Below are 14,200 nucleotides of genomic sequence, written 5' to 3'. Positions count from 1 at the left end.
TAACGCATTGTATTGTGCCGATGAGATGAGGGGTGAACTTCGCCAACTCCAATAAAATTGTCTTTAAGTTCCCAAACTCATCTCTCTTGTTTTTTATACGCACATTATAATTTTTTTAAAAAGAAGTTTCTATAAGAAAGTTGTTTTAAAAGTCATATTAATCCATTTTTAAGGCTTTTAATAGATAATACTTGATTAATCATGTGTTAATCCATCGATCAGTTTTACTTGTGTAGGGAAGAAGTTTTCAACCTCTCAAAAAAAACACAACCTAAATTTTGATGACTTTCAACACCTTGTTCTCCAAAGATCTCCAAAACGTCGGGTCACTGTCCGTTATTCCAGTCCACTCAGTCACGTCACATGCGTGTTGCAAGACTTTAGGGCCTGTTGTTTAGTTCGCGAAATGAAATTTTTTGGGTGTCACATCGGACGTTTGACCGGATGTCGGAAGGGGTTTTTGGACACAAATAAAAAATTTAATTTCATAACTCGCTTGGAAACCGCGAGACGAATTTTTTGAGCCTAATTAATCCGCCATTAGCACATGTGGGTTACTGTAGCATTCATGGTTAATCATAGACTAATTAGGCCTCAAAAGATTCGTCTCACGATTTACTCCCTAACTGTGCAATTAGTTTTTCTTTTAATCTACATTTAATAATTCATGTATGTGTCCAAATATTCAATGGGATGTTTTTGGAAAAAACTTTTTAGAACTAAACGGAGCCTTACCTTAATGACTCAGAGAGATGTTACATCGGAAGCTGCATTGCGGTATGCAGTTATGCACTGCACCATCGGAGTATACTTTTGTGCTTGTCAAGGAAGAATAGTCACCAAGCTAACCAATTGGAAATGTAATACTACTGGTAGTACGTCGCGATCGAATTTTGACGAACAAGCAGAGCAGCATAAAATTCAGCACAGGTGCTCCATTGTTCAGCTATAAAAAAAGGAGCATATGCTTGTAAGCCGGGTAACTAGCGATTGTAATCAAGCATCCAGAATCAATCTGCTGGTCAGTTCACAGACTAGTTACTACCCTCCAGCCTTGCACAGCCACAGATAAAAACCATCAAATTCAGCTAAATTTATATCTAAATCGTAGGAGGTGATGGAACGCGGATCACCCGACATCTCCTGGCTGGCGGCGTTGGCGTCCTTGTTGGCGCGTTTCTGCAAGGGTTCCCGCGCCGAGGGTGACGACGGCGACGACGACGGACCGGCCGCCGCCGGCGACCACGGCGCGACGCCGCGGCAGATGGCTTCGGCTTCTGCCAAACACTTCTCCAGTGCTCACAAGATAAAGTTCTGCTAGAATCGTACTAACAGTTTTGTTTATTGAATCCTTTTTACCCTAATACAATAACTGCTTCAGCAGCTTGATTGTCTGGTTGGTCTATCTGAACTACCCTGCATGAGAGGCCAAGTGTAAATCTATGAAAAATGATAGGGGCGGCCAAGGCCTTTCAATTCCCGGTGCCTCACGTGCCGGCACCCTTGGCCATGAAGGCGACAACTCACCCCGAAAGCCCCAAACTCACATGCTTCTCCCCTAAAAAACAGATCCATGTTTCATAATCCAACCGAAAAGGCAAACGCTGCCCAAATCCTCAACGTGCTCCTCCATCTCGGGCTCTCGGCCTTAGCTAAGCCAGCTACTGCTGATACCTGTTACTCCGCTTTGTAATTTTGTTACTGCAGAGACATGATGCAGCGAACAGAGCAGGTGCGACGTACTGTACTGGCACTGTAGCGGCATGGTAATAACTTGGCGGTGGCTATGGCGTTGGATCGATGCGTTGGCCACGTGATCGATGCTCTCAGATCTGAGTGACGATCGAGCACTGCGGGAGGATATCTTAATCGGGAGTTAATTTAATCGCGGGCCGGAGTTGTTTACTGATCCCTAAACGGATTCCTCAGCTTTGCAGTTCTGCAGAGGGAATGTTCTGATCAGAGCAGAACAGAGGAGAGGACAGGAGAGGCACGTCCACCGATCACGCACTGCCTGCCTGCGCTGTCAATGATGGGATCAAATCATTTCGATCGGGATCGATCTAATCTAAAGAACTACTAATCCGGCCGGCATGCACAAGGTAACTACTCGCCATTAGCCCTTGGACGTTTTCTTATGTCTCGGAGCGAAACGGCCACGAAGCTTCGTGGGTTATGCGGGACACATGCTCCTTGTCGTTTTTTGGGCGCAACGACTTTGAGAGCTTAAGCTAAAGCTCTTCTTCTATCTCCTAATCAATTTCAAATCCTAATTGTCGGATGCTCACGCCGAGTCGGTTCACGAGAACCCTAACCTGCAACGCCGGTCACTCTCACTTCCGGGCTCAGATTTGCCACACAGATGATTTGACAGTCTCGCCAATTCGCCGTACGTGTTTCGCTTTCGAGCTAGCCGCGTCGTCGGGTTCATGCACCGCCCCACGCATCGACCGATCGATCGATCGGTCGCGTACCGACGGGGACACGGGGTCCATCCACGTAGATCGTAGACGCATCCCCACACACCGCGGGGCACGTGCACCACGGCACGTACTACGCGCGACCAATCGATCCAGGCAATTACGGGTGAGTGTGACATGGCCGTGCCCCGTGCACCGGTCCACGAACGCAGCAACACAACGCCCGGTGGTCGCGCGCGCGGGCCGGGATCCCGATCGATCTCCCGTCCGTTTCGGCGAGCGCGTGGCATGTCGCGCACGGTAGATCGATCGATCGATTCGACGCGCGCGCGCCTTCGGTTGGAGGCTGTAAAGGCGGCCCCCGTCCGCTGGCGCTGGGTGCGGCGGCGCTGGAAATGCACCCGCGGCATGAGTCCGTGCCACTGCCTGCCGGGCGCGCGCCCGCGCGTGGCGGCGGCGAGGCAAGCGTAGCTAGCAAACTGCTCGGGAAGGGCAGAAGGCCAGGTGTCGCGTGCGCCGCCGTCGGCGTGCATGTGCGCGCAAAGGGCGGGGGTGGAAACGGCAGGAAAGCGCGAGGCCCCCACCCCGCAACACCGCCTCGCGCCACCGGCGGAGCACGTGAGCTGCTTATAGCTAGCTAAGTAGCCTCTCATTTTCCTTCTTTCGCTTCTACCTGCTGCCTCGTTTATCCGAAGTTGGCATTTGCTCTCCTCGGTTAAAAGTTGATGTATCCGCTGTCCCGCAATTAGCGGTAACCGATCGGTAGCTTTGCTGTCTCGTCGGTCATCAAAAGGTTGGCCATCACAGATATATCGATCAAAACTACCGTGCACAATACTTAATTACTTTGCCGACGTACATATGTAGCTTTAACTAAACAACTACCCCTATCTTATATTATGAAACTTCTGCCGGTGACATGCAATGCTTTCGCATCTGTCGGGAAACTATTCTAATCCCTCGAGGGGATATTCTCTCGTTTGCTTAAAAACCATCTAAACGGTTATGAAAAATTCTGGAAAAATTTGACAACATCCATACAACACATATATGCAACTCAACTAAATCTTAAGTCCAAACTCAACTCACACGTCGAGATATAAAAAAGACAAATTCAGCCTATGAATAGTAGCGTACTGTTTATATCTAAATTTGTCTTTTTTGTTTCTCGATGTGTAGATCGAATTTGAACATGAATTTTGGTGGACTTGTAGGCATCATTATACTCTATATTGTCAATTTTTTTTAGAATTTTTTACAACTATTTGCATCAAATTCAAAAAAAACAAAGTATACGAGAGGATATCCTCTCGAGGGATTAAAATCCACTCCCTGTATAGTATGATGATGCAAAGGGAGACGTGGATGTGAGAGAGTATAATCTAACCATGAAACGTTTGTTATATCAAAGGTACAAAGTATAATACTACCAGCCAGACAGGCAGGGAGGCGGCAGGCAGCAGGGCTTACCTCCCTAGCTTATTTGTTATATCATTATCAGTCTCCTATCCTTCTCGACTCTCTCTTAGCCGACTATAATAAGGTCCGAGTGGACAACCGAATTCGCTACATTCCATCAGTGTACTGCCCAGCGGCAAGATCCAGGCGCCATCTTTCTGCTGCAACGGCAGGCCGCTCGGCTTGGCAGCAGCGTCGACAGATCTCCAGTGTCCTGTGTCCCGGGCGCCAATGCAGCTCTTCCAAGGTATCAAAGAGAATTACACTTCACCCTAGTGTCCTTTCCTTCCTTCCTCCAATTCCACAGCGTCTTCTCTCTTCACCGCATGATGCTCATCAGCTCATGGTACATTGCCGTGTGTTGTGTTGTGCTTGTCGGTGATTCGCAGGAGAGGAGCCGGCTCATGACTTCCTCTCGCTCCGCGCCGGCGGCGGCTCGTCGTCGCCGCCGTTCCAGCACCGGGAGGAGCAGCATTCCAGCCATTCATCGCGAGGTGAGCTGTCTGCACCGCCCTCTCCTTTGCCTTCTCAACTGCAAGTGCCATGGTGTGCAAGTTAGACAGCAATGCACCAACTTGCTAACCCATGTTACCCATGTCAAGTGCAGGATACGGTATGGAGATCCGCAGATCACTGAGGCCACTGGAGCTGGCCAAGCAGCGCGGCCGCAGCAGCGGCAATGGCACGGCGGCGGGGAGTGCCGTCGACGGCGCGTCGCCGGCAGGTTCGGACTCGGAGGAGCACGTGCTACCGGGCGGCGTCGGGACGTTCAGCATCAGGCACGCGTCCGGTACTCCGTCGAGAGAAGAGGCCGGTAGCCATGGCGGCGTCAGGAGGAGTGCGTTCGCATTTGCACCTGCGCTTCATGGCGCCAGGATGGAGAATGCACATGAAACAGGAGGAAGATCTGGGAGTAGGGCTCACCGTGCGCCGTCGACGATGTGGCAAGATTCTGCCATTGATCAAAGATCCATAGGCCAGACACCATATGAAGGTTAGTACCGCAGTTGTATTGTTGATTCTCTAGTCTGTCACTTCAATTCAGGCACTGATGGATTTGATATATACATGTGCACTCAGCAACAAGAGCAGAGGGAAGAAGTAGCGCCAGCAGCGCCGATCAGGGACCCAGCACTCCGAGATCAAAGCATTCAGCAACTGAGCAGAGAAGGAGGACCAAGATAAATGACAGGCAAGCTAGTAGAGGTCAAACACCATTTTGAATTATTTTCTGCAGAGCAGGAACAAACCAACCATGAAGACGTAGCTAGATAGCTCAACAAGATATCATATTAGCAGCATTTAATTCCAAGACAATTTCATATAAGTATATGGTGCAAGAAATGTGTTCTAAAATGCAATTCTTCATGCTCTCCTTCAGGCTTGAAATACTTCGTGAACTCCTGCCACACACTGATCAGAAGAGAGACAAAGCTTCTTTCCTTTCGGAGGTAAACAGAATATCAATTTTGGCACTGTAGTCAGCAGGCTATATTGCAATTTCTCCCTTGTGAAGCATTTTGTTTGCAGGTTATTGAATACATAAGGTTTTTGCAAGAGAAAGTCCAAAAGTATGAGGAAGCCGATCCAGAAAGGAATCACGAGGATTCCAAATCCATGCCATGGGTACTATCATAGCCATGTTAGCATGTTCATGACATAATTGTGCAACAGTATTCACCCTCTATTTTTTTTTCTTGGTAGGCAAAAGTCTACTATAGATCATGCTGGAGAAACACAAAGGTAATTCCGTAAAATAAAAACAGCAACTGAAAGCGAATGCACAATTCATCATAATCATATACCAATGATATGTACCCATCCTTGTTTCTTGTTCATGGTCTCACAGAACACCAGTCAAGTCCAGGGGGAAGATTTGTCACCATCCACACAGGACATGAACAACGAACAGTACGGTCCCAAGCACATATCGGCAGCACAACCTGCTCTCTTCAACACACAGAGTGTAACCAGTACAACCACCAGTTCCTCCCACATGGCAACAGGCACACCACAAAATTTGGAAAGTAAGTCCATTTCTTATCACCTTTCAACAGTCAGAATTCTTGTAATTAAGAACTAGATCCACTAACTTTAATGTCTTTTAAACGCAGAGAACAGCACACCCAGCAATCAGCCACCATGGCTGAGCATGTCAACAATGCGCCAAGAGTCTGAACCAGGCAACAAAATGCCGAACAAGCACGAGAAACAGACCCTTCACGATGAAAACCATAGTATTTCTAGCGCTTACTCTCAAGGGTCTGTTCCTTAACCATTTGTTACTTCAAGACTAAAGTTAGCACAATATGTAACTAACAGGATACTACTTCAATTTGCAACAGATTATTCAACAGATTGACAGAAGCTCTTAAAAAGTCAGGACTAGATCCATCTCAAGCTAATATAGCTGTAGAGATCAACCTGGCCAAACGAGCAAGAGATAATACTAGTGACAACTCAAAGGTATAGAGCTTTACAAAGTTGATTTATTCATGATGTTTGAACATATAGATCGTCTGCTTAATAATTATTTTGTACCTTTGTCCTGACTTCACATCACAGATCAATGAAGATGAAGAGCCCATCCAAATAACCAAGAGGCGGTGCAATAAAAGCTAGAACTTTTTCTCCAAACTAGAAAATTCAGACATCATCAAGTTCAGACAATAACTTGGTAGCAGCAACCACAATCCCCAATTGATGCAATTATTTTATTTATATTGCAACAACAATTAACTAACCTAAGCATCCATTCATATACCATTGAAGCTCCTTCAGGGGAGGTCTTGAGGACACTCCCCAATTTCTCATTCATCATCTGTAAATGTAGTCCAGAATTCCATATTCTATAGCGAGTATATGTATTGCTATCTCTAAAAATTCCCAATTCAACTCATTCGTTCATACACTTGATTGTAAATTTTGTAATGCCATTGTACCAACCTTCCGTAACTCCATTCATTAAATTGGTTACTACAGCTGTAAATAATCACTGTACTAAACTGAACTTGTGAATTTGCGATCTACTAACATCAATGAGGCATCGAGATGGATGTGTATATCATTTTCCTTTGTTCCTTTTCACCAGCAAGATTTGACAAAAGCTCATCACATCACCTGGCGCTCGGCTGCATCTGCGACGATTGGCAGCCGCGGCGTCTTCCCTAGCAGGCACGCGCCCCCGCCGTAGACTAGGCAGACGAGCAGGAAGAGGAACACGGTGCTCTCCATACTCTGGAAGAGCTCGAATCCGATCCCGCCACCGGTGGAGGGCGCGAAGGACTGCACGAGGAGGTCGGGGAAGATGAGCAGCACGTCGAGCGCGACGGCCTGCATGGCGTTGAAGCGGACGAAGCGGGAGAAGGCCTGCTGGTTGCGCACGACGGCGAAGTAGAGGGTGAGGAAGAGGAGGAAGGGCGTGAGCGGGGAGGAGCGGAAGAGGCGCGCGGCCGGCGCGAGCGGGCTGAGCAGGGTGCTGAAGAGCGGGAACTGCGCGAGGAGGAAGCGGCCGTGGTGCACGCCGTCGAGGAACGGGTAGAGGTAGGCGACGGCGGCCACCAGGCGGTCGGGCGCCTCCACGGCGCCGCTGTTGTCGTTGTCGTTGTTCGGGTTGGAGGCGCGCGGCGGCGGCGCGGGCAGGCGGGCGCGCGTGGCCCATACCCCGAGCGCGGTCTCGCCCGCGTGGCCGAGGAGCAAGGGGTGGCGCGCCTGGGAGCGTAGCGCTGGCACCGGCGCCGCGCGGCGGAGCGGGCGCGGGGACGAGAGGAGGAGGAGCGAAACGGCGGATGCCATGGAGAAGGGATTTGGTTGGGGGAGCAGCGCGGCGCGGCGGGTGGGAGCTGAGATTTTTGCGGGTGCAGTGCCGTGAGGCGGGGGAGTTTGGCTGGTTGGGGGGCAGAGTGGCGCCGCGCGGCTGCGGCCACCGGGGCGAAGGCGAAGCGGGGTTGGGAGCGTGGAGATTTTTCCAGATTTCGGTGGGATGTGGGGCATGTGGCCGAGTGGGAGACGAGGAGATTGGTTGGTGGTGCCTGGTGCGGGAGGGCAACGGCGAGGGCGCCGCGGCAGGCAGGAAGAGCATTAGATGGGCCAAAGCTTGCGGCGCCGTGCTGTTCACTGGGCCGAAAGGATCAGGCGTACTGTTTGGGCCTCGTCCGAGACGCGTTTTGCCGGTTTTCCTGCGTGGGCTACCAGGCTTTCGTCGTACCATATGCATCGCGATTTCGTAATGGGCTAAGGCGTTGTACGCCTCTCAAGCTGAACTCCGCGCGCGCGGCCCGTAATGCCCGTAGTGTGTCGTTCAGCCGTTGGCACTTGGCAATTGGCTGGCAGCGATCTGACACACACAAGGAAATGGCGTGATTTTCGTTGTACGAACTGTAATAATGTGTGATTTTCGTTTAATGGATTTGGATGGTCCTGTAAAAGAAAGGGGAGAACAGCTGCAGCCTGCAGCAGCGTGGCCCGTTAATCTTCCCTCCGTTCCACACCCGACAGTTACCTGACTGACTGCTTCACTAGCACAAAAGCAGACTACAAATCTACCAGCATGGTTTACTAATTACACGAGCTATGCAGCTTGCGGATCTACCATTGCCTCATACTGCCATATGAAAATTCATCAATCTCATCCCCATTGCCTCCTACTGGCACGTTTCCCGTCGAATGGAGCACTAGTAAAATTAAATTAAACTCGATCCCAAGATGGCTCTTGCGTCAACGTTAATCCTCCAATCCATCGCACAAAACCAGGCGCATATGCACGAGCTCGAACGTAGCAGTCTAGCAGAGCGATCGCCTAGGGATCGGTTGCACGTCGAGTCCCTCGCGCGCGTTGACGAGTAGAGATCGGCAACGAAGTGGAGACGACGAGGCACTCAACCCCGTGCACTGTGGGATGGGCTCGGCTCGGCTCGGCCGCGCGCTCCGTGCCAGATTCGCGCGCATCTCTAGCGGCTATTCTCGCGGTGGTTCACTGCATTTCGAGCTGAGTGCTCCAACGATCGATGAGACGATAACGAGTAGGACAAGACCACTTAACTGCTGGGTCGCTCTTGGATCAGTGCTAATCCTATCTTAATCGCCACTGAAAACAAGATGCACTGACTCGCACGTTAACAAGTAGAGGCATGTATTACTTCGATACACCACCACAGCACAGCCGTGGTAAAAAAAATGATACATCACCGTGCATTCTGGTGTTCTATAATACACAATCAGAGCATATATACACCCAACAACCAGCAGCATCTGTTCAGACTGCTGAAACAGTTGGTAGTACTACATAGTAAAACTTCAGGAGACGGAGAGAAATTCAAGATGCAAGAGCAGTAATGTCTGCACAAAGTATGAAAAACCTGATATATAACAATTTCCTTCATGAACCATGATCGGTAACGTTCTGTTGAACTAACTTATCCACTAACCCGCCCCCATCTATACATGAATATCTTCTCTTAATCGGCGTAATTAGGAAACCTAACATCCCCAATTCCCCAACATGTAACGTCTATGTACCAACTACATTTGAGTTAAGTAGTCACAAGCTCACAATTGTATCATCCTTTCTTTCAGCTTCCATCCAAACTCCCTTGTCAATGGCCCAACCTGAAGTTCTGAACTGAAAATGCCGAGCCATTTGAGTCAGCTCGGAAGAAACAAGTTCAGCTATGCTGTAAACGTGTAATGGTAATAAGTATACTCGCGCAATTGCGCTAGTAAAAATATCATGATGTCCGTAAAAGATTGGGATCTCGCAAGCACTCTTGAGGGTTAGCATAGAAGTAGTCCTCTTCCTTCGGTTTGTCATGAATCACTGTCCTTTTTGAAGCTGCTCCCATTCGGTTTGCGTGGACAGACTTGATTAGTGAAGAGAATTCATCCCACAGCATAGAACCACTATTATACTGGTCGACCAGCTCAACAATGAGTTTTCGATCCAATAAGATTGTTTTCTTAAAACCCATGAACCTGTAACAGAAAAATAATCAATCAGCTTTACCTCTAAAGAAAAGAAATTGTTTAACATTGCATAAAGTCCTCCCATTCGGTTTACATTCTATGACTATTAGAATGTCCAGGTTCAAAAGGACAATGTAGGAATGTAGTACTGTACTTAGAATGCAGAGGTGTGATCAAGTACAAAATATACCTGCGGTGTCCCTCAACAACTTTAGCCATATTACCATCATATGTTGGAACAAATATATCACTTTCCAGTGATACCAAGTAATCCAGAGCTGCCATTTGTGACGAATGGTTCTGGAAGAACATGAGATCGGAAGGTTGCAAAAGTGTCTCCTTTCTCACCTAGAGCATCAATTATAAGAACACACATCAGCAAAATGGAACAAGAGATCTGCAGTCTGCAGAGTAATGATACCAGTGATGCCATCAAAGATACATGTGCACAATTTGGTCCATACCACGTTGGGATACGCTGAAGTAAGAGCAGCCATTCTACGCTTTCCACCATATATTTCTCCAGCTGCAATGTATATCTGCATACTTCTGTCAATGTCCAAGGCTCTGAGGACAAGAGCAATCTCCTCTGGTGTCAAAGGGCAAAGGCCATCTTTTCTTTTTGCATAGGAGTTTATTACTTTCTCTTTCCACCATGGATAAGCATATCTGAGATTATGAGTAACTCAGCTGTATTATGTGACGGCTAAAAAAAAACAATATGCAAGAATGAAATGATCTCGAATTGATAGTTTGAAAACCAGCAATTTTTTACCTCATTCTTGTGAGCTCATCTGCCTCTTCACGAGTGCAGCCTTCAGTACAGCCAGAGAAAGCCAGCATATCCATTTCATATCGTAAATGAAGGACCAAAAAGGGGCCATTTTGGCGAAGCAATCTAATCACTCTCCTGCCTAACTCTTCAATATCGGAAGTGAACTTCAGTGAACCGAAGTTAACTCGGCAACGCAACTTTTGGACATCGAGCGGTAGTCCGTTATTTGCTAGCCTAGCATCAGTTCTGTTCAGATGAAGAACCTTGTGCTTCCGAATTAAAGGAAGTATCTGTACAAAGTGAATTCAAATTCAATACCCTTTTTTTCACTCAAAGTAGAATTGAAGGGCAAATAGTGAAATAGACATCTAACCTTGTTACGGTAATAAGAGATATCAGACCAGCTAATAGGTGGCATTGAGTGGAACATTCCAAGTTCCACTCTTCGCTTTACCCTTGGTGGCAACTCTCTAAGAATACGAACCTCATCTCTCAGAGATGTTATAAAGTGTTCAACATCAAATATATCTTGGAACTCACTAAAAGGAAAATTAAAGAAAGTTTGATTAAGTATATGGTCATAAATTAGTATACAGGTCAGAAAGATGCAGGCAAACGTAAAATAATACCAAAACAGAAAATGCACCTTGGATCATTCCAAAATGATGTCTTATCCAACTCGGGCACTATTAGAGTCACATTCAAGTATCTTGCAATGACAACCATATCACATATCTGGGTAAACATGAAATAGCACGTTTTGTTAAATGCTAAACATAATTGAGTGGTGTAATTTAACTAAATGATAAAATGTTAAATGCTTACAGCTGCTCGCATTTGGTTGAGTCCACCATTGCATGAAACCATCAGATAACCGTTGTTCCTATAAATTCCTAAGCAGAAAATGGAAACAGATTAGGAAAGCAAAAAAGCAGGACAACTACTAGCATGCAAGCATACTATATACATCGAGCAGAATTATACCACATTACTTTTTACCAAGTACGGATTGAATTCCAATTGAGATTCTTAAGTGGCAAACTTACAGTAGGAAAAATAATTAACGGGCAAGGCCAATCAAACCGTTCATTCAACTACTTGCAAAGAGTGAACAAAATACGTACACCCCTCGCTTTGTTAAAGTAAAAGTAGGATTAACGGATTATCCATAACTAACATTAAGTTCGATCAAAGTTTGTTGCATGAACAGACCAATAGTCTCCAGAAGTAGAGAAAATCGTCAAACTGTACTATCATTATAGTCGCATAGTAGTTTCTACAAAAAGCTAGATCAAGCTCTTAAATGAGCAGCTAATGTTGTGGTCACCCATGTGAGTTCCTAAATGCACTACAATTGGTACCGAAAAGGAAAAGGCTAACACATAATTATCGTGCTTGAGCCACCAAATGTAGGTACATGTTCCTTTCCATTCCGTCACAATGGCCATAGACTAGAATGTCAAACTACAGCACATCTTTTGGGGGAATTAATATAAATTTTCGAAAATACGGGAAAATTGTTCTTTTAGAAAATTTCCATTGAAAAACATGAGTTTTCGTTTAATTCCACAGCATCCAAGCGCACCAAAAATTTTGTATGATGTTAACATGAAAACAACCCAAAACACGGCATAATTCATCAAAACGAGCGGCTGCATTTTCCCAATCCGGCGCAAATACAACGGCAAAAAAACATTAGCTGGTATAAGGGGATTGATTGAGAAAACCGTATGCATCATGCAGCAATCTACGAATCCATGGCAGATTGGCAGTTTCCAAGAACGAGCATGCGAAAGCAGGGTAGTGGGGATACTCACTTTTCGGCGGCAATGGGGCCTTCTCCACGACGGGTACCGGCATTGGGAACCGCGTGGCGGCGAGCGCGGCGGAGGCCGCCTCCTGCGCCGTCCGGCACGACGGCCACCCCTTGAGGACGCGCGGCCCCCACCTCTCCCCGACGGCCGTGAGCTGCATGACGCAGGTCCAAAGCAGCACCGTCGTGGTGGCGCGCAGAACCCACGGCCTCATCCGCGACCGCGCCACCGCGGCCACCGACGGGCACCTGACCTTCTCCATGCCGCCGCCACCGCCGGCCACCTTGACACCACCCATCGTCGCCTTCCACCCCATCGAGCGTGGACCGGCGAATTCAGTACCCTATTATTGCCTCCCAACAAGCATCTCGCCTCGCGCACGTCAAAATTCCACCACGAACTCCCGCGCGGGGGGAATCGCCTCGCCACCACTCAACACAGCTCGGCGAAATTCTCCTCCTCGCGCACACAGCACCTGCCTCCGTGAGACGCCACCTCGGGCCAACCAAGCTCGCCTCCCCCCACCCAGCTATAAGGACGCGATCTCCGGCATCCAATGCGGGCTCCGAATCGGCGAGAAATGGCAAGAAATCCCCCCCGCAACCTCGCCGAGCAATGAAGCGGCGGCAAATCCAGCAGTTATTGCCCCGCCCCGCCTTATCACCTTCCTTAAACTGGGCGACCGAATCTTTGGCAAGCAAACCCCGGCAAGTCACCCACCCACACCACACACACCGCCTCCGTCGGAGCACCACGCCGGAGGGAGAGTGGCAGTTGCGGCGGCGCCGCCGGCGGGTGGATCTCGGCGGTGGTGGTGGGCGTCGCGAGCGTGAGGAGGAGCGAATCGTGGGGGGGAGCGTGAAGTTATTTTCGGCCCTCGCGTCGGTGATGGTAATATTCGGCGGGCGGGGGACGACGTGTCCGAGTAACCGGCGGGAGACGCGGTTAGGCGGCACCGGTGGAGTGCACACGAGGCGTTTGCTGTACACGTGGACGGCGCGGGATGGCGGGGATGGGAACGAGCGGACGGTCCGGATGGTGGGCTGTGGGGTCAGCGGGCGCCGTCTTGGAGGGGGCGGTTGCACGTGAGCGGTGTGGCTGCCTGGCTGGGCTGTGCGGCCCGCGGACGCCGTTGGATCGCGGGCCCACATGGAAGGAGAATGAGTTAGTTTTATGGTCACGTGTTGCTATAAGTCACCGAGCTCTCGTCAGACGTCATGTGCCTCAAGAGTCGAGACAATGGGATTTGGAGCTAACCTTGTAGGATTAGGAATTTGTATGTGCGACGACATGGAACAAATCCATTTACCAGGAAAGCAAAAAAAAAAAGAAAGCGCAGTCGATTGGTCTTTGAATGAAAACATTCCTTATCCTTGTAGTTACAGGCTCATCTTGCTACGATTTCCAGAACTGGTTTTGGATTAAAAAAGGAGGACGGAATCCTCTGAATTCTCGTAGCTGATTGATCCCTTCTGTTATTAGTTCTTCGTCTCATACAGTGTCTTCCGACTTTGCTCGATGGACCATATGCTGATAAATCATTGTCGATCAATCACAAGACTTCGAATTGGACTTTGCGATCACTTTCGAAGCCAATCTGGGTCCCAAGTGCGCAAGATTTTGTTCTCCGAAGCAAATACAGCTCGGCTCGACGCCCCGCGGCCGGCGCTCTAGGCTGGTTTCACATGCACAGCGTCCCGGTGCTTTAAAAATACAAGGTAGGTGACAGATCACACTGATGCTGCCACTATAACGCGAATAATGTGACGCCC

The 14,200-nt window shown here is 48.5% G+C and overlaps 3 protein-coding genes across 4 annotated transcripts; 1 reads left to right on the top strand and 2 right to left on the bottom strand.

The window, feature by feature from the left end:
- The first annotated feature begins 3,889 nt into the window (after positions 1-3,889).
- LOC127764472 (transcription factor BIM2-like) lies at positions 3,890-7,004 on the top strand. 2 transcript variants are annotated; one of them, XM_052289355.1, is made up of 11 exons: positions 3,890-4,125; positions 4,268-4,372; positions 4,486-4,872; positions 4,959-5,070; positions 5,260-5,329; positions 5,409-5,504; positions 5,583-5,621; positions 5,728-5,905; positions 5,993-6,140; positions 6,224-6,344; positions 6,444-7,004. In XM_052289355.1, the coding sequence occupies exons 1-11, from the start codon at positions 4,110-4,112 to the stop codon at positions 6,498-6,500; spliced, it is 1,329 nt and encodes a 442-aa protein (XP_052145315.1). In that variant the 5' UTR covers positions 3,890-4,109; the 3' UTR covers positions 6,501-7,004. The 2 variants fall into 2 exon arrangements, with proteins under 2 accessions (XP_052145315.1, XP_052145316.1); XM_052289356.1 differs by having other exon boundaries at positions 3,892-4,125; positions 4,219-4,372.
- Positions 6,815-7,886, bottom strand: LOC127764473 (protein TIC 20-v, chloroplastic-like). The gene has a single exon (XM_052289358.1). The coding sequence runs from the start codon at positions 7,869-7,871 to the stop codon at positions 6,990-6,992; it is 882 nt and encodes a 293-aa protein (XP_052145318.1). The 5' UTR covers positions 7,872-7,886; the 3' UTR covers positions 6,815-6,989.
- Positions 7,887-8,864: 978 nt separating this feature from the next.
- Positions 8,865-13,297, bottom strand: LOC127764622 (rhamnogalacturonan I rhamnosyltransferase 1-like). The gene is made up of 8 exons (XM_052289522.1): positions 12,432-13,297; positions 11,440-11,507; positions 11,261-11,349; positions 10,988-11,153; positions 10,615-10,904; positions 10,304-10,508; positions 10,030-10,187; positions 8,865-9,848 (listed from the first exon to the last, which is right to left on the bottom strand). Exons 1-8 carry the CDS (start codon positions 12,742-12,744, stop codon positions 9,605-9,607), a joined length of 1,533 nt encoding a protein of 510 aa, XP_052145482.1. The 5' UTR covers positions 12,745-13,297; the 3' UTR covers positions 8,865-9,604.
- Positions 13,298-14,200: the final 903 nt, after the last annotated feature.

Source organism: Oryza glaberrima, chromosome 2, assembly GCF_000147395.1.
Source record: "Oryza glaberrima chromosome 2, OglaRS2, whole genome shotgun sequence".
NCBI classification, from domain to species: Eukaryota; Viridiplantae; Streptophyta; class Magnoliopsida; order Poales; family Poaceae; genus Oryza; species Oryza glaberrima.
The sequence above is the reverse complement of the archived record's forward strand: the minus strand, read 5'-3'. Positions and strand labels throughout refer to the sequence as shown.